Source organism: Phragmites australis, chromosome 1 (genome assembly GCF_958298935.1).
Source record: "Phragmites australis chromosome 1, lpPhrAust1.1, whole genome shotgun sequence".
Lineage (NCBI taxonomy): Eukaryota > Viridiplantae > Streptophyta > Magnoliopsida > Poales > Poaceae > Phragmites > Phragmites australis.
Window position 1 is genome coordinate 46,019,749 of NC_084921.1, and position 19,225 is coordinate 46,038,973.

Here is a 19,225-nt window from a genome sequence, read left to right on the forward strand (position 1 = left end):
CGCCCACAGAAGTGCATTCTAAGTCATCCAAAAGCCAAGTATTCAACATGAGTTTCGCTTGCTTAGGGAAATTCTTGACCCCGCATTCGTATGCACATGAATCATCTGTATAACCTAGATCCTTTTTCCAATATCTCCGTATATCATCCCACTGGACCATACCCAGTACATTATGTCAATACAATTCAAAAAGATTTGGGTGGAATTCATCTTGCTGTTTTTTCTATTTTGGATCACATCAAGCAACAAGCAGACCTATCCCCTGAATACCTCCACAATCAGATAAATTAAAGAGTCTAGTGTTCACCAGTCCACCAAAAAGTTTGGAGGTATTAAAACAAAGTCAAGAATCAACTGACTGTAGCAGATGATAATTCCTGGGGTTCATCCACTTTAATAGAGCTCATACCTCTGTTCTTCCTCACATTACGCTCCTCCATCAAATTCCTAACCTTCATCACATCATCCCACCGTCCACCCATAGCATAAAGATCAGATATCAACATATATAATCCAGTGTTTTCATCAGATATCTCCATTGCCAATGCTTTCTCCAATCCCTCCACAGCAATGTCAAAATTCTTGAATTTCTTGCATGCCGCTAACAAAGATGTCCAGATGATGACATTTGGCTCCACTCTCATGGTTTTGATTACTTCATAAGCATCCTCCAACATCCCTGCCTTTGCATAGAGATCAACCATGCACCCATAGTGATGTATATTTGGCTCAAGGCAATATCTGTCAACCATAAGTTCAAAGAACTCCCTCCCTTTCTCCACCAGCCCAGCTTGCCCACATGCGCTGAGCACGGCTGTGAATGTCATCTCATTTGGTTGTACTCTTCTTTGACACATTTCCACAAACAGCTGAACAGCCTCATCGTTGCGCAGGTGCGCAGCCATACCACAGATCATAGCTGTCCAGTGCATCACATTCCTCGAAGGTACCCAAGCAAACACACGGGAAGCGTAGTCAAGGCGGCCAGCCTTGGCATAGCAATCAATGAGCGCCGTCCCGAGGTGCATACTGGCAGGGACGCCACGACGTACAACATACCCGTGAACGGCCCTGCAGAACGGCGGCAGCAAGCCAGCTGATGCGCAGGCCGTGAGGAGGATGACGAGCATTACGTAATCTGCAGCAACTTCGGTGGTGAACGTCACTGTACGGAAGAAGGCAAGCCCGTCAGCCAGGCGACCATGCGAGAAATAGCAAGCGAGCATGGTCGACCAAGACACGACGTCCTTGTCGGGGATGCCGTCGAAGAATGCGCGCGCAGAATCGATGTTGGAGGCGCGGCACAGGGACGCGAGCATGACATTGAGGACGTAGAGGTTGCAGGTGGCAGCGGGTATTTGATCGAACAGTTGGTGTGCGGCGGGCGGCGAGAGGAGCGAGTAAGAGCGGAGCAGTGAGGAGGCGACGTGGGGGTAGGCGAGGAGGTTCGACCTGAGGAGGTGGCCGTGGAAGTGGGAGAGGAGCGGGAGGGAGGCGGCGGCCGAGAGGGGCTTCAGCGCGAGCACGGCAGCGCGCCAGGAGAAGGAGGAGGGGTCCGAGGGGCGGAGCCGGAGGCGGAGGAGGGAGTAGATATGGAGCGCCGATGACGGGCAGGCGGCCCCGCGGAGGGCGTTGAGGAGGTCGCCGGCGGCGAGGTGGTGCGTAAGGGACATGGGGGAGGGAGTAGGGGTGCGGCCTGCGGCGCGGCTCCGGAGCCGCCGCGGCGGCTTCGGATTGGAATCGGGGCGGGATCGGCTGGACCGTGGCGGTGGCCGGTGACTCGGCCTAGCATTGGCATTGGGTCGAGCAGGTTGGGCCTCATGTGAGCTAAAGGCCGGTTGACATCTCCGATCTGGAGGCCGAATCTACCGTCTATTCAACATGATCTTGACCAAATTTCGTTCTCCGAATCGATGTGATTGAATTGGAGTTTGTGATGATCTGCTAGTTTATCAGCTTGGTTCACAAACCAGAGAGAGAGAGAGAGAGATGGTAGTTGACATCAGATCAAACAGAAGGCCATGTCCTACAAGGAAACTACTTGTACAAGTCATGATGTGTCTGATTTGGGCTCTACTTAGCCCATCAGATTCTCTAAGATAATTTCCTTCTTCAGGCCTCATAATACTAATTCTAGTTCTACTATGAACAGGACTCTACTTGGACCAACAAGTCATGGCCTATAAATACCCCCCCCCCCCCCCAAAAAAGTATGCACGTGCTAGGGTTTGATCAGGTGTCAAAAGCAGCTGACATTGGAGGAGTTTTTTTTTTATCTCATCATAGGCAGCAACCCTTGCAGTTTAGGTTTTCTGATCTAATCATAGCCAACAACCCTAGAAGTCTTGGAGGTGCTTGATCGGATCCATATCAAAAGTGAAACCTGCAGGTGGAAGGCAACGGGACAAAAGAAGATCGGATCGCAAATCCAGAGGCATAGGTAAGTTAATTTTCTGTTCTCAATTGAAGTGCATTGCCGTTCTAATCTCTATTATCCCTCTATTTTCTATCGGCTAATTAATCTATAGATAGATAGAAGTAGAACCTTTCCGTTTCTCTAAGTATCCCCGGATCTCTTTCCTTCTGAATCGTTCTTATGTGCTCTTGGTTCCTCAAGATTTGCACGTGGGGATTTTAGATGAAGAGAGCAGTATAGTTATTTTTTGCTTTCTTCCAAAAAAAAAGCTTTTTGGTGTGTGGTGTAGGAGCAAACTTTTTTTAGATTAGAAATAAACCTTTGTTAATCATGTTTTTATCTACATCAAGAGAAATCAAATTTACCCTCATCTTCTGTCACTTTCCCCTTTTTTTATCAAAACTCCCAAATTTACCCCTCACATCTCCCATCCTTAACCCTATTACTTGAATATAACCACATGTGTCGCTGGCAGGTTGTGAAACCAGGCTTCACCACATCTCGACTAGTTAAAACCGCTCCATTTGTCTTAGCTATAGGGTTGTGAACCCAAGCGTCGCCACATCTTGGCTACTAAAACCGCTCCCATCGTATTAGTTATAGCGTTCTCATCATCGACAATCTATGGAGGGATAATATCCCAAATCACCCTATCATCTTGGTTATAGCATACTCATCATCGATGACCAGTGAAAGGATGATGGCCCCTAGGTGAAAAGGCACACCCTGTTGTCTTGGTTATAGCATCCTCATCATCATTGTTGTTGGAAAGGTTTCCGGATAAAATGGTATGCCATGTCATCTTGGCTATATCATCCTCATCATCGGCAGGCGGTGGAAGGGTGGTATCTCTAGGGGAAGGATTACATCCTGTTGTCCTCGTCATCAGCGACCGGTGGAAGGGTGGTATCCACTAGGTGAAAGAGTAGGAGAATCTCATACTTAAAGTTTTGAATCCTTTTTTTTTCAAAGAGATTAAAAGTCAAATCTCTGGTTGAAAATTTTGAACAAAATACCGCCATTGTTGATTTCTAAACGTCGTCATTAATCTCCCTCTCTTGGTATTCTCGATTTCGCCATCGGCTTGCCTGATGCTGCAACTGCACCACATCCCCACTAACCGCTCCCTCCGCCTGATCACGTTAACAGCAACCGCCGTACGGACGTGGCGAGGAAGCCCATGGATACGCAGAGGGACACGAAGCCCTTCTTCTCCCCGATCACAGCCGCCGCCATCCAGCGAGGCATCCACGGGCCCAACACTTGCCAAGCGGCGGCGCCATTGGAGCGCGGCGGCGCGCGAGGGGCCGCTTGGGTGCAACCGCAAGCGGCGTGCGTCCTGAACCGAGCCGCGTCCGAGCTGTCGGGAGGTTGCGGCGACCGGAGCAGCGCCGACGGGGCACATGAGGGAACTTCGGTTAGTCATCCTTTCTCTTCCCCGAGGATCAGCAGGAAATTCTGGAGCGCCGGCGAGTACGAAGCGGCGGCCCGGAGCTCCGCGCGACAGCCTCAAGGTACGCCACGATAGGGAAGTCCCTCGTGTCATTTCTGATGGCACTTGGTTGCAATCCTCTAACCCTCGCTGTTGCCCATTTTGTTCCGCTGCAGGCGTGCAGAATCGCATGTGCGTCCACCCCAAATTTCTCCACTCCAACGCGACTTCTCATAAATGGCCGTTTGGAGGTAAGCGATCGCGTGCTTTCAGACTTATTTCAGAATATAATCTTACTGTTGCATTGCGTGTTTACACTTAATTTACCTTGATACAGCCGTGGCAGAGTTATTGGACAATGCGGTCGATGAGGTAATTCAACAGCTCCACTGTTAAATTGCATGTCTTGATCATTCAGGGTTCAATATCTGATTGACTTACATTGATGAAACAGATACAAACTGGTGGAACTACTAGAATAATAGTGGACAAAGTCATCAACAACCGAAACGGGCCACCAGCTTTACTAGTTCAAGGTTCTGATTACTGTCACTCATATCAATATTGTTTCGTTTACTTAATCTGACAACATTTTCAAGTGACATTTGATCCAGATCGTGAAGAACTAAAACACACATTTGTAAAATCTCCTGATGTTTTTCAGATTGAGTTTGTATGAACTGTTGAGTCTGGTCAATGCTTGCACTGTTATGAAATTGGATTTGAAAATTAAGGTATGGCAATTCTGTAATCTGAAACTAACGTGGTGCATATTTTCTGGGTATCATACAGATGATGGCGGAGGCATGGATCCTGACTCCTTGAGGCGTTGCATGAGCTTTGGATTTTCCGATAAACAATCGGGATGTTCAATTGGACAATGTATGTGCTACTAACTCAGTTTTATAACCTGATAGTCATCTCCCCAACACACTGTCTACACATCGGCATTTGCCACTCTGATCAGATGGAAACGGATTCAAGACTAGCACAATGCGGCTTGGGGCAGATGTTATTGTTTTCAGTCGTTGCACTAAGAGTGGGTAAAAGCTCATTTCTATTTCTTTCCTTGTGCCAACTAGTTTTCTTTCTCAGTTGAAATAATACCAAATTACTTGTTTGTTTCAGCGAGCTTACACAATCCATTGGTCTCCTCTCCTACACTTTCTTGGCAGAAACTGGCCAGAAGGATGTTGTAGTTCCTGTGGTACGCTGCCTAAACTATTTTTATCTTTTTTTCTCGAATACGCAGGAGAGATAGGTATCATTGCATTAAGAAGAGGAAATACAAATACATTGGAAAGATTACAACAGCCATTGCAAGAAACGGGCTGGCCGATAGGGAAATTAGTTAGCCTAGTTAGCAGATAGAAATTCAGCCAAGTGGACTAGGAACCTCAACCACATTGCTTACACAGCGAACATTGCCGGGAGAGTCACACGACGGATCCTTGAGCGTTAAGCCAAGCTATGGTGACTGCAAGATGTTTGGCGCCGGCCTGACACAACTATTTTTATCTTTGGTACTAGACATAGAGCGTATCAACCACTTTCATTATTTCTGATGGTATTTTTTTCTCTCCTTAGGTGGATTACAAGTGCAATCTATTCACAGGACAAACTAAACGAATTGAGCGGCATGGTTCAGATCAGTTCGCCTCAAATCTATCAGTGTTTTTTAAATGGTCCCCTTTTGCAACTGAAGAAGAGCTGATGCAGAATGTATGTTAGACGTGCCCTCCATTTCAATCTTTATTTTACTACCTAAAAAAAGAACACTATGTAACTGACAAACTTAGACCTTTAGAAATAGGACTATCTGCTTGCTATTTAAATACGTCACATAACCTACTTATGGAAATGCATTTAAAATAATAAATGGCACAATTGGGTGTGGCTAGTACAATCTCATTTAGTAGTTACTAATAATATGAAGCTTATTCAAAATGCTAATGGTTGTTTCAATCTATGGATGATGAACAGTTCAGTGACATTGGTCCACATGGTACCAAGATTATAGTGTTCAATTTGTGGTCCAACGACGATGGTGATTTGGAGCTCGACTTTGACACAAACCCAGAGGTAAGCATCAGATGTTACTACAATATGAAAGAAATACCATGACTTGAATGATTTGGCGTAATTATTGTTTGTCTTGTTAAAGTGACATTCTTAAGTCTGAATTTATAATTGTCTTCTCTCGGACAACTGTTATCATTAACTCGCCCTTTTATTTTTTGCCGTGTCTTATATATTCTTTTCCTAAAGATGAATTCATTTGCTTTATATTTGTCTATCTTGCACATTGTCAGAGTGCTTTCTTACAGGTTTTTTATATTCCCTGCTTAACTGCTCATCGTAGTTCTTGCTATTTGTTTATGTCAGGATATTATGATTAGTGGTGCGCCAAATCCAGCAGAAACTAATAACTCTGTAAGAAGGACCAATGAGAATCATTTGGCAAATCGACTGCGCTATTCTCTTAGGGTGAGTGTCATACATTTTACCACTCCTGCACAATACTCGTGAGTTGTTTGCTGATTTAGCATTTTGCAGGTCTACACTTCGGTCTTGTATCTACAGCTACCAGAGTACTTCAAGATCATACTTCGTGGGCAAGAAGTTAAGCGTCATTGCATTGCTGCTGACCTAATATATCCTGAATGCATCAGTTATAAACCTCAAGTCTGCGGAAGAAAGGAGGTTTGTCTTCAAAAAAACATCCGTTTGTCAGCTCCACCACATACTGTTACCATATTTTTCGAAAGGACGGCAAGAGCATTGCTGAAATTATTGTAGAAGAAAAGAATTTACCTAGTTTATAAGGGAAACCGGACTCAAAAACTTAGGTTTACGGGCCGAAACTGTTACCATATGAACACAGAGTTTTTATTCTCTTGTTCTGATTTCAACTTTTTGCACTCTCTTTCCTTGATTCAGGCTGAGGTTTTTACGAGTATTGGATTTTTAGATGGCACTCCAATTATTAGCGTACATGGATTTAATATCTACCATAAGAACCGCCTTATAATGGTGAGCTTCTGATCATTCACTTTGTTTGAGGATGTTCTATGGGCATAAACATGAAAATAAGATTCACACAATCAGAGTCTGCTTATCCTTGTCTAACTTTTTTTTTCCCTAAAAAACATCTATGTCCTGCAGCCGTTTCATCGAGTTTTGAGTTCTGCAAGCAGCAAAGGGAGAGGCGTCGCCGGAGTGCTGGAGGCAGACTTCATCAAGCCCACCCATGACAAGCAGGACTTTGAGAAATCGCAGCTGTATCAGAGGTTGATAAACCGCTTGAAAGACATGACTAACGAGTACTGGTAAGTTCAGACCGCTATTTCCATGCCTCATGTCAGTTTCATACAAATCTGCTAGCACCAAAGTCTTCTTCGGCTCAATGATCAGCATGCAATGTTTCGATTCTTCCTCAGGGATACTCACTGTCACAAGGCTGGATACGTGAAAACACCTCGCGCACGTGCAGCTCAAATCTCTCCTGCTCCTCCCGTAGTGCTTCCGCCAGCCAACACCGTTGCTGAACCACTGGAGGGGAACGCACCTGCTCCTTCGATTTCCGTGGCGCCCTCGAGCAGCACCTGCGCGAATGCAGTTCCAATCGCCTTTGCGCCCCTTACTTTCTGCTCAACACCTGCGGGAACAGGCCCGATTGCACCAGGAGCACCCGCGGGGCCCTCCTCGTCAGGCATGCAGATCATGCAAGTCAACCAGATGAGCTCACCTTCCATGGCGCTTGGCACTGATTTGGTAGAGACAAGGAAAAGGAAAAACGATGATGCTGTTCTGACAGCTTCGTTTAAAAGGCAGGTCACACATGAATTCGCTGGTAGCAGCTCCGTGGAGTCCAGTGATCAGGTTAGCACGAAGAATCTTGCGGTTCATCTATTCTACTGTGTTGGTGCATCCTGTGAACTTGGGTCACTACGCTACGCAATGATGTTCATACAACCAGATTATCTGATGCGATCTGTCTAATGTATTGAAACCTAACGTCTCTGAATGACACAGATATGCCAATATATGGGTGAACGAGAGCTGAAGGAATTTTCCTTCCTGAAGCTGGAGAACAGGATGCTCCGTGATGAGTAAGGCCGACAGTAATCTTGCTTTTCGTTTGGTCAGATAGTAATCTTGGGCTTAACATTTAACAACTTCGTTTTGCTTTGTTGTTTATTACAGGTGCAAGCAATTTGAGATGGCAGAGAGGGAGCTGTTGTTCAAGGTAATTTCTCCGATCCTGTGGTTGTCACGGTCATTAGCAGATAAGAATGCTTCTAACTAGATCACACTGCTGGCGAGTCTGACGAACTTACCTGCTTGTACCGAACAGGAACACAAACTACGGCTCGAAATCGAGCAGGCACAGGCGCAATACAAGAGTCTACTGAACGAATACGTTGTGTGCTGTGACGACACATAATCCATAGGCATTTTATTTTCTGAAATCACTGGACGCGGTTTGGTGATGCTGGCTCTCTTCAACAGACGGACATATTCAGCATGCCAGATAACTGAGCGTACAAATATGCTGCGCACGAGACGGTGATGTTTTTGGACGGCCAGTCAGTGTAGGCATGGCGGGAACCGCGTGCACCCGGCAGCAAGCAAGCTCAGAACCTCGGCTTGGTGTTTCTTCGTCTCCCCTGTTTGCATGTGTCGAGGAACTGTGAGCTTTGTATCGTGTATAAACGATTCCCTCAAAAAAGAGTGAATTTATGAGATGCTTTTTTTTTTCTTTTTCTTTAGGTGATCAATCTCAGCCATATGATAAAAATCCCACGGTTATCTTTTTTCTTTCTCCTTCCGACCATTTCATCCTCTCACACCGCTTGCCGTGCAACCGGCTATCTCCGGCAGCTCTCTTGTCGTCGGACCCGACGCCATCACCCCTCCATCACTAACTAATTTATTTTCAAGCTCTCCTGTCAACCCCCCCCCCCCCAATCGCTCATGGCTCCCGCCCGTGGCTCCAGCGGTGCCACTACTGTCTCGCCACGTCACAGTTTAACACTGAAGTCACCGGTGAACCTTGAACTTATCAGTGTTCACATGATCGCTTGAAATTAAACGTGCGATTTTAGACGTATGAAGATTATGAAGTGTGCTTAAAAAAATATTGTGTATGACGGTCTCGATGAGATTGAGAATTGTTGAATGTCGATGCTTTGGGAAATTGAAACTGAGATGTAAAATGGAAAATCTTCCCCTGCACGCCCCGGATAGAATGGTTGCTGTGGTAGCCCACGAAGCGCTCGTGTTTCCACTTGCACATACTTCGTTCTGAAGCCATTTAATATACTACATCCGCTATTAAATAGATATCATTTTAAAATTTATTTTTTTTTAAATAGATGTCGTTTTAAATTTTTAAGTGGTGTTTTACTAGAGTATCTATATTAAAGTCTATTAGAAAGTGGAGTTTCAATTCAATAAATGTGGTGGATTGATAACTTATATATCATTAATTGAATGTAGAAGAAATCGAGAGGAGTAAATATGTCATATATGAAAGAATTTATTGTAACTTTATTCTATGTGCTGAAGATAAAAACGATATCTAAAAGAAAACAAGTATAATAGTAGAATTAGAGAGAGATTAAGAGATACAGAAGAAACAACAAATAGTATTACGTGACGAACAGCAATTTGCATATTTATAAGGGGATGGGGATGGCAAGGCACCAGTTGGGGATGTCGGTTGCTCCTAATGGTTGTCTCTTCATTAGTAACTAATAATTACATAATAATTGAGCACTATTATCTATTTACAATACTTCTCATTGATCAATTATTTCTAATGTAAACTTTTTGTTGAAACTTCTCTAAAATCCTATAGAAAAATATGAGAAGAAAATAATATGTTGATATGCTATTAAAAACTCCTTTAAAACCCAATAAGAAAAAATAAGAAGAAAATAATATGTCATATATTGTTTATTGCCTCATTGTAAACTTATATGAGAAACCTACATAGGAAAAATTCATTGATGAACTTAGAGAATAATAATTATGATATATGAATCATATTAAAATCTCCAGAAAATCACTTGGGAAAATAGGAGGAATAAGTTAGATATTGTCTTGTTAAAAACCTTATATGAGAAATTGTATAGGAAAAACTTATAAAGGAAAAAAGTGCAATATAATATGAACGGGTTATTATTCATAGATCAACTCTTCATGAACCTTGCAAATCTCGTAGTCATTGCATACCAATTTTGTGAATATATTTTTGGAATATGGAAGTTGGTAAGGACTTAGTGAATAAATCAATGAGATTATCACATGATTTAGTTTGTGAGATTTCTATCTCCACATTATTTTACAATTTATGAGGATAAAACAATTTAGGAGTAATATATTCGGTTTATATTGCTCTTTATGTAACATGTTTATATTTGAGTAATGCATGCAGAGTTATCTTCATAGATAATGGTTGGTGATTCAATAGAACTAATACCATATGATTGTTGTATGTGTTTTATCATTCTGCAAAACTATACGTATTCACGTGATGCTTTATATAATGCGATTATTTCAGAATGATTTCTGGATGTAGCCACTAGAGTCTGTTTTGAAGACTTTCATGAAATGTTTGTTCCACCGTGTAAGAATACGAAATCTGTATGTGATATGACATTATGAGGATCTGATAAGTAGTCAGCATTAGTGTATCCAATCATATTAATATCTAGTTTTCTTTGAAAAAAAAGATCACGATCTATGGTTCCTTGGAGATATCAAAAGATATTTTTGATTCTCGCATAATGACATTTAGTTGGAGCAATGTTATGTCTAGCTAGTAAGTTTACTGCAAATATGATATTAGGCCTGATATAATTTGCAACATACATAAACGCTCCAATGACACTGAGATAAGGAACATCGGGTCCTAGCATCTTTTCTCCTTTCTCCCATAGTCTAAATGGATCTTTCTCCATATCAAGAGATCAAACAATCATGAGAGTCTTAGATGGATATGATTCGTCTATATTGAATTTCTCTAATATTTTATAGTTATATACGGTTTGGTGTACTAGAACACTTAAAGGAAGATGCTCAAGTTGTATACCAAGTAAAATTTGGTTTTACCTAAATCCTTCATTTCAAATTATGTCTTTAGATGATTGTGTGCTTCACCTATATCTGTTGTATTTCCAATGATATGTAGATCATCGATATATACAGAGATAATGCAAAATACCATTATTGACTTCTTTATGAAAAGATATGGATAATCATCATTGTTGGAGTACCCTTTTTAGAAGGAATTTTTTCAATCAGTTGTATTATATTCTTCCTGACTGCTTTAAGCCATATAGTGGCTTTTTAAGCTTTAGACAATACGTGTTGCGATTTGCATTTGGATTCGGAATGTCTAGTCCTTCGGGGACTTTCAAGTGATCCATATAGGTATACGATCACTACATCCATCAACTGTATAAATAGATGATTTTAAACTGCCAATAAAATTAGATATCAGAACATGATTCTATTCATTACTGGAGAATATGTTTCACTGAAATCAATGACGGGTCTCTGCGTGAACCCTTATGCTACAAGCCTTGCTTTATATCTCACCACCTTGTTGTTTTCATTCTGTTTGCAGACGAAAACCCACTTGTATCCCACATAGATGATGTTATGAGGAGTAGGTATTACTGATATGAATACCTCTCTTTTGGAAGGTGGGCGCAATTCTGTCTCGACATCATTCCATTGTGCCCAATCCGAACGCTTGCGGCACTCTACCATGTTCTTGGGATATGGATCATTGTGAATGTCGTTTGCAATCTTTGAGGAGAAGTAAGTGTCGACAATTATAGTCTTTTGGTCAAATAATTTTTCAGAATCAATATAATTTATAAAAATTTCATCTACCCTCTCTGACCCATCGTGATTTTCCATTACGATAGAGTCGGGGCATTCTGATATCCCAGTATCAATATTTGTGTGTACGGTTGAGCTGGGATGTGGATGTTGATCATCCACTAGATGTATAGTATCCATAGGCATTGGGTGTTATTCAACTTGACGTTGATTTGCATTTACTATTTTAGATGAGGGATTCATCTGTTTTCGCGGTAGCTTGAAAGAAGTTTTATCTTTTGTGACCGTACTTTTCTCCCTCTTATTTTGATTTAGAAGTTGAGTGATTTTGTTTGGTACCGCCACTATTTCCGGCACATTCCTACCAGGAATGTAGATTTGGTGGCACCTTTATTGTTAGTAAATACATCTGACAGATTATTTATAATATATTGTAAATTTATGATTCTCTGAACTTGGAGTTCAGATTCTTAAATACGTGAATCTAAAGAGGAAATATCTATGGTATTTGATTTTCTGACATTCTTTCTGGTACTTGAAATCCCCTTAATACCGAGAAATGCTCCTCAACAAATATGTAGTCAGCATACCGGGCTGTAAATAGGTCTCCTGTGAGGGGCTTGAGGTATTTTATGATCAATAGAGAGTTATACCTCATATAGATCCCTAATTTCTTGTGTGGGCCCATTGATGTACGCTGTGGTGGTGAGATCGTACATATACAACGCAATCGAACTTTCTCAGATGGGAAATGCTAGGAGGATTTCCACGTACTAGCAGTAGCAGGGAAGCTGTGTGATATACAGTTAGTCACAATTGAAGTAAATCAGCAGCGTGTAAGACTGCATGACCCCAATATAAAGTTGGTAAGCTGCAATTATATAATAATGATCGTGCGATGAGCTTGACTCTCTTGATGAGAGATTCAGCCAAACCATTTTGAGTATGGACGTCTGGTACCGAATGATGGACTTGAATTTCTAGTGCCATACAATAATCATTAAAAACTAGTGAGGTGAATTTAGCTGTATTGTCTATTCGAATGTATTGTATCCTATGTTTAGGATAATGTGCTTGTAATTTTGTAATTTGAGCAATTATTTTAGCAAATTTATGGTTTCGTGTGGATAGAAGACACACATGTGACCATCATGTAGCTGTGTCAATGAGAACCATGAAGTACCTGAACGGTCAAGATAATGGTTGAATTGGACTACATATATCACCTTAAATGCGTTAAAGAAATTTGAGTAGATCAACTTAGATTTTAGGATAAGATGGCCTTAAAATAAATTTCCCTATGGCATATGAAGTACACACAAAATCTAAGGATTGTGGCAATTTGGTAATATTTATGCCATGACCAATTAAATTGCTGATAATTTTTTGCATCCTTTCGACACCGGGATGACCAAGACGATCATGCCATATTTGGCATGTGTCAATATTCTAAAAAATTACCTTGTACATAATATGTGGTATGGATTTGATGTATGTATAGTACAATCCTGAAGATAAAGAGAGAATTTTCTTTAGTATTTGTTTGTCATATCCGTTATTTTTGGTAATGAGGAGATATTTCTCTCTGTTGTCATCATATGTTTCACTATGGAAACTATTTTGATGGTTATCTCTATAACTCAGTAGGGTATGAGTTGAATTGGGATATAATAGTGCATCATCGATTGTGATTTGAGTACTCATAGGGAGTGTGATTATGGCACGACCAGAGCCAATAATTATAGCATCGCGTCCAGCTATTGTCATAATAGGAGTGTAGAGCTGGAACGAGCGCGTACCCACGCCGCGTGGAGCGTCACCGCCAGAGATGGAGATGTCACCGTGGACCGCCTTGAAGCCGTTGTCGGTGGGGTCACCGGCCATGGGGGTGTTGTTTCCCCTCCCCCTCTCACGCTGTGCATGAAGAAGCCTAAAGACCCCCTTCCTGAAGTGTGCACACGTGCTTGGGCATGCTCAGGTGCCGTCGGAGGGGAGGCCAAGGGCCTCCGAAGCCCACGACCCTGGGCAAAGGCCCGAGCGGCGGTTAGTCGCCGTTGTCGCTGTGCGAAGGAGGTGATAGTATGTCGTCGCAGTAGAGGAAGAAACCGTGGCTGCCGTGTTCAGGTCGGGGACAGCCGATGGAGGAGGAACGGTGGGGGAGGGCGTCCGTGGGACGTACTCCTTTGGGTCCTCCTCTGTTGACATGTTCGTTGTCGCCGCCAGTGATGTGCTATTGAAGAAGGGGGCAGCACCCGTGCAACTACCATGGTAAGTGGCAAACCAGGGCCAACCACTGTTGTGGTGGTAGCTATCGTCGTGAAGGACCTCACATCGGTGGCTGGTGCTGTAGGCGTCCTAACTCCAAAGGAGAAAGGTGGTAGGGGCAGCGAGGCTAGTGACGGTGAGGGTGGTGGCCAGACGGTAGTAGCGACTGCCGCAGAGGTTGCAGCACGTTGAGGGCCACCGCAGTGGGCAAAATGGCGATGAGCAGCACCACGACGCGAACGACGGCGGGAGTGGTGAGGGCATAGACATTGTGGCAGAGTAACGATGAACATGTATGAAGAAGATGCAGGTATGATATGTATCGGATAGAAGGGATTTGCCATGGTTGCTTACCCCTGGGAGATCGAGGCCTTCGTGCCTCTGTTCTTACTTCTTGTCTAGCCGATTAGTGGTGGAACTAAAGTACATGATAATGTATTGTAATATAATTAGAGAGAGGTTAAGAGATAAAGAAGAATCAGTAAATTGTAGTATTTGATAAACAATAGTTTACATATTTATAAGGAGATGAAGGGATGGCAAGGCGCCCGTTGAGGATGTCGGTTCCCCAACCAATATCTCTTTATTAATAACTATTAATTACATGATAATTGAACACTATTATCTATTTACAACACTATTTACACGACAAACACTTCTCACCCCGGCCACTTTAAGGGCTACCTCATAGCGACGAAAGATCTGCGCGGAGCACGGCATCGTCCGGGCCTGATCGTGGCTCGAGGACGGCCTGCCCGCCCGCTGGCTGGCTGCACGCACACAAAACACGCTCGACACATGTGTATATATGTTGTAGTCTAATGTATGATTAAGTTCATATATTACCGGTTGTGCCCTAGTGAGGCTAAAAAACACGCTCGACACGCGGTCCGCCACGGTCAGAGGATCCCATTCCCATCTGACGGTGGTTCCCCACCCAATCTTGAGGTCGGTGCGTGCCTTCCTCGCCCACCCCACCGCCGCGGCACCGATCCAATCCCCAGTCCCCACCCCAAAATTCGCCGAGCTCCCTCGAGATCAACCGGTCTCACCCGCACCGCAGCGATGGAGCTGGCGTCGAGCGACCTCGCGGCGCTGGGCGCGGCGGAGCTGGTCCGCGTCTCCGCCTCGATCCCGCGCGCCGCGCCGCGCACCTTCGCGCTGCTCACCGCCTGCCTCGTCTTCCCACTCTCGTTCGCGGTCCTCGCCCACTCCCTCTTCACCCACCCCGTTCTGCTCCACCTCCAGAGCGCCAACTCCGACCACCGCTCCGAGTCCGCGCAGTGGCTCAGCCTCTTCGCCTACCAGTTTCTCTACCTCATCTTCCTCTTCACCTTCTCCCTCCTCTCCACCGCCGCCGCCGTCTTCACCGTCGCCTCGCTCTACGCCGCCAAGCCCGCCTCCATCTCCTCCTCTCTCGCCGCTCTGCCCCCCATCCTGCCCCGCCTCCTGCGCACCTTCCTCTGGGTCTCCCTCCTCATGCTCGCGTACCACCTCGTTTTCGCCCTCGCCGTCCTCCTGCTCATCGTCATCTTCATCCCCAACGTGTCCGTGTCAGCCCCGCCTTCCCTCTCCTTCATCCTCTTCCTTATCGTCGTCGTCTTCGTCTTCCTCGGGATCCACGTCTACATCTCCGCGCTGTGGCACCTCGCCAGCGTCATCTCCGTGCTCGAGCCGGTCTGCGGGCTCACCGCCATGGCGAAGAGCAAGCAGCTGCTCCAAGGGCGCGCCAGCACCGCCGCCACGCTCGTGATCTCCTACTTCGCAGTGTGTGGCGTCACCTCACTGCTGTTTCGTGCCGCCGTCGTGAAAGGGCGCGGCGAGGAGGGGAGCCTCGGCCTGTCCTTGCCCGGACGGCTGCTTGTGGGCGCCGTGCTGGTGTGCGTTCTTGTCTGTGTGAATTTGCTTGGACTGCTCGTGCAGAGCGTGTTCTACTACGCCTGCAAGGCCTTCCACAACCAGCAGATTGACAGGAGTGCGCTTTACGAGCACCTTGGAGGGTACCTTGGGGAGTATGTGCCGCTCAAGAGCAATATCCAGTTGGAGAACCTTGAGATTGGAGCTTAGGGGAAGGGTAAGCTGCTCACCTCTTTGCTTCATACTAGCAGTGCCTTGTGGATCTTTCTCTAAAAATGAGTATGGCTTACTAGGAGCAACTTCGTTCTCTTGTGTCTAGATCAATGTAGTAATTTGTAATCTGTAAGTGATAATGCGCAGTATGGACCAATCTATGGAATGGAACATAGATGTATGAACATGCTATCTTTCGTCTCACAAAACCCGCAAAACCGTACTCTTGTTTACCTTGATTTCCTGTGATTCCGGTTATTATCCTAACTGTGATTAGTGATTTAATCTTTGGAAGTGGAGGCCAGCAGTGTATTTGGAATTCTTTGCTAATGTGAGAAGCTGTTCATGTCTGCTGGTGCTGTTGTTTTTCCTATGTGGGACACCTGTCTTTCCAGTGTTCAGTAGCGCAGTAAGAAATAGCGTGGAATTGATGTCTATCGATACTCTAGACACTGTACATTGAAATAAAGGGTTTCCTTTCAGGCTTTCTATACCTGTTGTCTTGGAATTTGTTTTTGAAACATTCATGCCAAGTGTATGTTTTTATCTTCTTCTGGGAAAAAGGTTGTGCTATTGGTTCTTATTCTATATCTTAATATCTGTGATCTTATATTTCGTCTGACCATGAAAAGCCATCATCCTAATTTTCATTGTTTCACCAGGAAGCAAAAGCTTGTTGAAATTGAGAACTTGGCTCTCTAGTTATTGTACTACTAAGAATCTGAGATGTTCTCAGCTGATTGCTCGATTGAATTTAAAGCAATCATACAGTATACTTGACATATAATATTTCTAGGATGTGCTGGTATAATGGTTTTTTTTTTCTTATTTTTTGCTGCAGAGACTTGATTTTATTCCAATCTTTTTGAACTTCACAAGCTTTGTATGTAGTGTTAAGGCCCTCTTGTCATGTATGTTGTATCCTGAAACTTGTTTGGTAATGGGGCAAACTATGCAGCCAGACCAGCCATTTAGGAACTTTTTTGTGAAAAGCACAAACTGCTATGATGTCTGATGCATGTAAATAATAGCACACCCATTAGGTATTTTTGTTCATACCCTTTGTCAAAAGAGGTTCGTAGAAGATGAAACCCAGTCTGGCAGTTTTCCATGGTACATGATTTGTTGTAGCTGTGCTTAATTAACTTGAGATTTCTAACCAAGGCTTATTATGGTGATCTTGTTCTTCAGATTTGGTATCATTTTGAAGATAATTGGACTTACTAATTGCAATCGTGAGTACATAATTTCCATCCATCAAGCGTCAAGTATCTGCAGTGCTTCCTATATTTTGGTCATTCTTGCGGACTCCTTTGTTAGTGGAAGCCGCGCCGTAACAGTCATAAACATTGTACTCCTTTCCCTCCATTTTGAAATATGCAAGCTAGTGAAATATGCATATTTGAATTTGTTGGAATAAAAAAATTGAAAACTAGGAACGTGGCACAATGTGGTGAAAGGCCTTTCAACATAACATGTTTAGGCTGTAGTGGGTAGTCGGTTTTGATAGATCACATGTTTTTCTGCTACAATTCGTTGATTCCAAGTCAGAATGCATTATGCCATGTGACGTGGCCAGTGGCCTGATATGCCATCTTGTTTTGCTCACTGAAAAGTAAAATTGTATGTCGCCGCATGTAGTTTCACCTTGCTTTCCAACTTTTCTTTTAAAACAAGTGCACGGCTTTCCTACGGTTTTGCCTATTACAAAGCTTTGCCCACTTTTTTTTTTTTCTGAATTATCAGGATGACGACTTCTGGTGTTTGATTCTTGCTGCCTTCATGTTGTCATCCCTCGTCGTTCATACTGCTTCTGGAGTTGTGTGACATTGTGATGCCAGGTGACGGCCTGAAGAAGAACATGTTGTTCTGTTTGTAACATAATTTTGCTGGAAAAGCTAGCAGGACTCGGATAAAGACAGCTATTGCTAATAAGTAATAAGCCGTCACTTTGTTTTGTTTTTTCGACTGCCTGGTCTCAGAAGGTTCTGGCCAAGTTGTCACCTGTCCACGTCCTTGGTGAAGCCGAGAGCCGTCTCAGAGTCTAACAATTTCCTCATAAGGTTGACTAAGCGCCGTTAGGAGTAGCAGCAGTTGCATCTTTCCATGGAACACCTCTTGGAAGCGTCAGGAGCTGCATCGTGGAGGGTGCTCTGCGGCCACGCTGGAAACGGCCGGTGTCCACTCCGAACACGGCGGCCACCGCCGAACGCCGTTGGCCCCTTGACGAGGAGAACCTGTCCCCCCACCCCCTCCTCTGCCATTCGATGCGATGCAGAGCAGATCTCTTGGAGCAATTCGGAAGACAATGACCTCGAACCACCTCAGCCGAGCCGGAGCTGCCCTCCCCCACGCATGGGGTTAATGGCACCTGCGGCACTCAAGTGCTTTGACTCAAAGATTATATTTACTACTTAAAAAATATATAATATTTCTTGCACCAGTCAAATATCATGCCTCCTTATCCTACTCAGCCCATGACGATCGATCGGCAACTACCGTGAGCATGTATCCCACCTATCTCCCCTGTTGGCTCTTGCGCCCTCCCCCATCCACCCAACCCTATCCATCCATTCATCCACTCTCCACCCTCCGCCACCAAGGCAGTAGCAGCCAACCGCCTCTTGCCTCCCCTCCCTCTCCCGCTCGCGATGGCGGTCACGCACTTCGCCGTGGCTGCCGCCCTCTCGGTTGCCCCGCTCTCCTCCCGCCCCTATCGGGTTGCCCCCCCTCCTCTTGCCACCATCGTCGGATTGCCTTCCCCTCCTCTTGTTGCCCTCCCAAAGCGGCATTGCCCCCGCGAGGTGATTCCGCCCCCGACCTTGCTGATTCGGCATCACCTGCTCTCGCTCCACAGTAGTGACCTGCCATGGCAACAGCGACTGCGGCGGTCCCCAAGGTTGCGGTGGCGTGCTGAAGACAACTGTTCTCCATGGAGCTGCGGCCCCAGGAGACTATCATCATGTCATGGGAAGAAGCTCCTGAAGGAGGCCGGGCAGACGCTACGAGGAGGAGGTGAGAAAATCGGGGAGTTTCTGTCAGAGGGTTAACTCCTGTCGCAGGGATCCTGAGGGACCCCTTTTTAGAGATTCGGCCCGGGGGATGATCCTGAATAAGTTTGCTGGAGAAATAAATGGATATGAATGCGATGGCTGGCGGGGTGGAATGATCTAGTGCGAAATAAA

General features: G+C 44.6%; 3 protein-coding genes across 7 annotated transcripts; 2 read left to right on the forward strand and 1 right to left on the reverse strand.

Annotated features, from left to right (window-relative positions):
- Positions 1-91: 91 nt before the first annotated feature.
- On the reverse strand, positions 92-1,809 carry LOC133922485 (pentatricopeptide repeat-containing protein At5g15300-like). Its single transcript, XM_062367850.1, has one exon. It carries the CDS (start codon positions 1,671-1,673, stop codon positions 351-353), a length of 1,323 nt encoding a protein of 440 aa, XP_062223834.1. The 5' UTR covers positions 1,674-1,809; the 3' UTR covers positions 92-350.
- A 1,641-nt stretch (positions 1,810-3,450) lies between these two features.
- LOC133890032 (protein MICRORCHIDIA 6-like) lies at positions 3,451-8,593 on the forward strand. Its single transcript, XM_062330477.1, has 17 exons — positions 3,451-3,930; positions 4,025-4,099; positions 4,186-4,220; positions 4,303-4,384; positions 4,641-4,730; positions 4,816-4,891; positions 4,977-5,055; positions 5,436-5,570; positions 5,832-5,930; positions 6,234-6,335; positions 6,405-6,551; positions 6,789-6,881; positions 7,014-7,177; positions 7,289-7,730; positions 7,884-7,960; positions 8,055-8,097; positions 8,206-8,593. The coding sequence occupies exons 1-17, from the start codon at positions 3,597-3,599 to the stop codon at positions 8,293-8,295; spliced, it is 2,163 nt and encodes a 720-aa protein (XP_062186461.1). The 5' UTR covers positions 3,451-3,596; the 3' UTR covers positions 8,296-8,593.
- A 6,219-nt stretch (positions 8,594-14,812) lies between these two features.
- Positions 14,813-18,002, forward strand: LOC133922497 (uncharacterized). 5 transcript variants are annotated; one of them, XR_009910486.1, is made up of 3 exons: positions 14,813-16,044; positions 17,232-17,275; positions 17,787-18,002. XR_009910486.1 is itself a non-coding variant. In XM_062367867.1 (2 exons), exon 1 carries the CDS (start codon positions 15,036-15,038, stop codon positions 16,035-16,037), a length of 1,002 nt encoding a protein of 333 aa, XP_062223851.1. In that variant the 5' UTR covers positions 14,813-15,035; the 3' UTR covers positions 16,038-16,044; positions 17,787-18,002. The 5 variants fall into 5 exon arrangements, 4 of the variants coding, with proteins under 4 accessions (XP_062223851.1, XP_062223845.1, XP_062223862.1 ...); XM_062367867.1 differs by lacking the exon at positions 17,232-17,275; XM_062367861.1 differs by lacking the exon at positions 17,787-18,002 and having other exon boundaries at positions 17,232-17,725.
- The last annotated feature ends 1,223 nt before the right edge of the window (positions 18,003-19,225 follow it).

Bases quoted from the DNA above. Each gene is read 5' to 3' on its own strand.
- LOC133890032 (XM_062330477.1), top strand. From the start codon at position 3,597: ATGGATACGCAGAGGGACACGAAGCCCTTCTTCTCCCCGATCACAGCC. The intron at 4,385-4,640 runs GTTCTGATTACT...GGTATCATACAG, and splicing joins ACCAGCTTTACTAGTTCAAG to ATGATGGCGGAGGCATGGAT. The intron at 6,882-7,013 runs GTGAGCTTCTGA...TATGTCCTGCAG, and splicing joins ATAAGAACCGCCTTATAATG to CCGTTTCATCGAGTTTTGAG.
- LOC133922497 (XM_062367867.1), top strand. From the start codon at position 15,036: ATGGAGCTGGCGTCGAGCGACCTCGCGGCGCTGGGCGCGGCGGAGCTG.
- LOC133922485 (XM_062367850.1), bottom strand. From the start codon at position 1,673: ATGTCCCTTACGCACCACCTCGCCGCCGGCGACCTCCTCAACGCCCTC.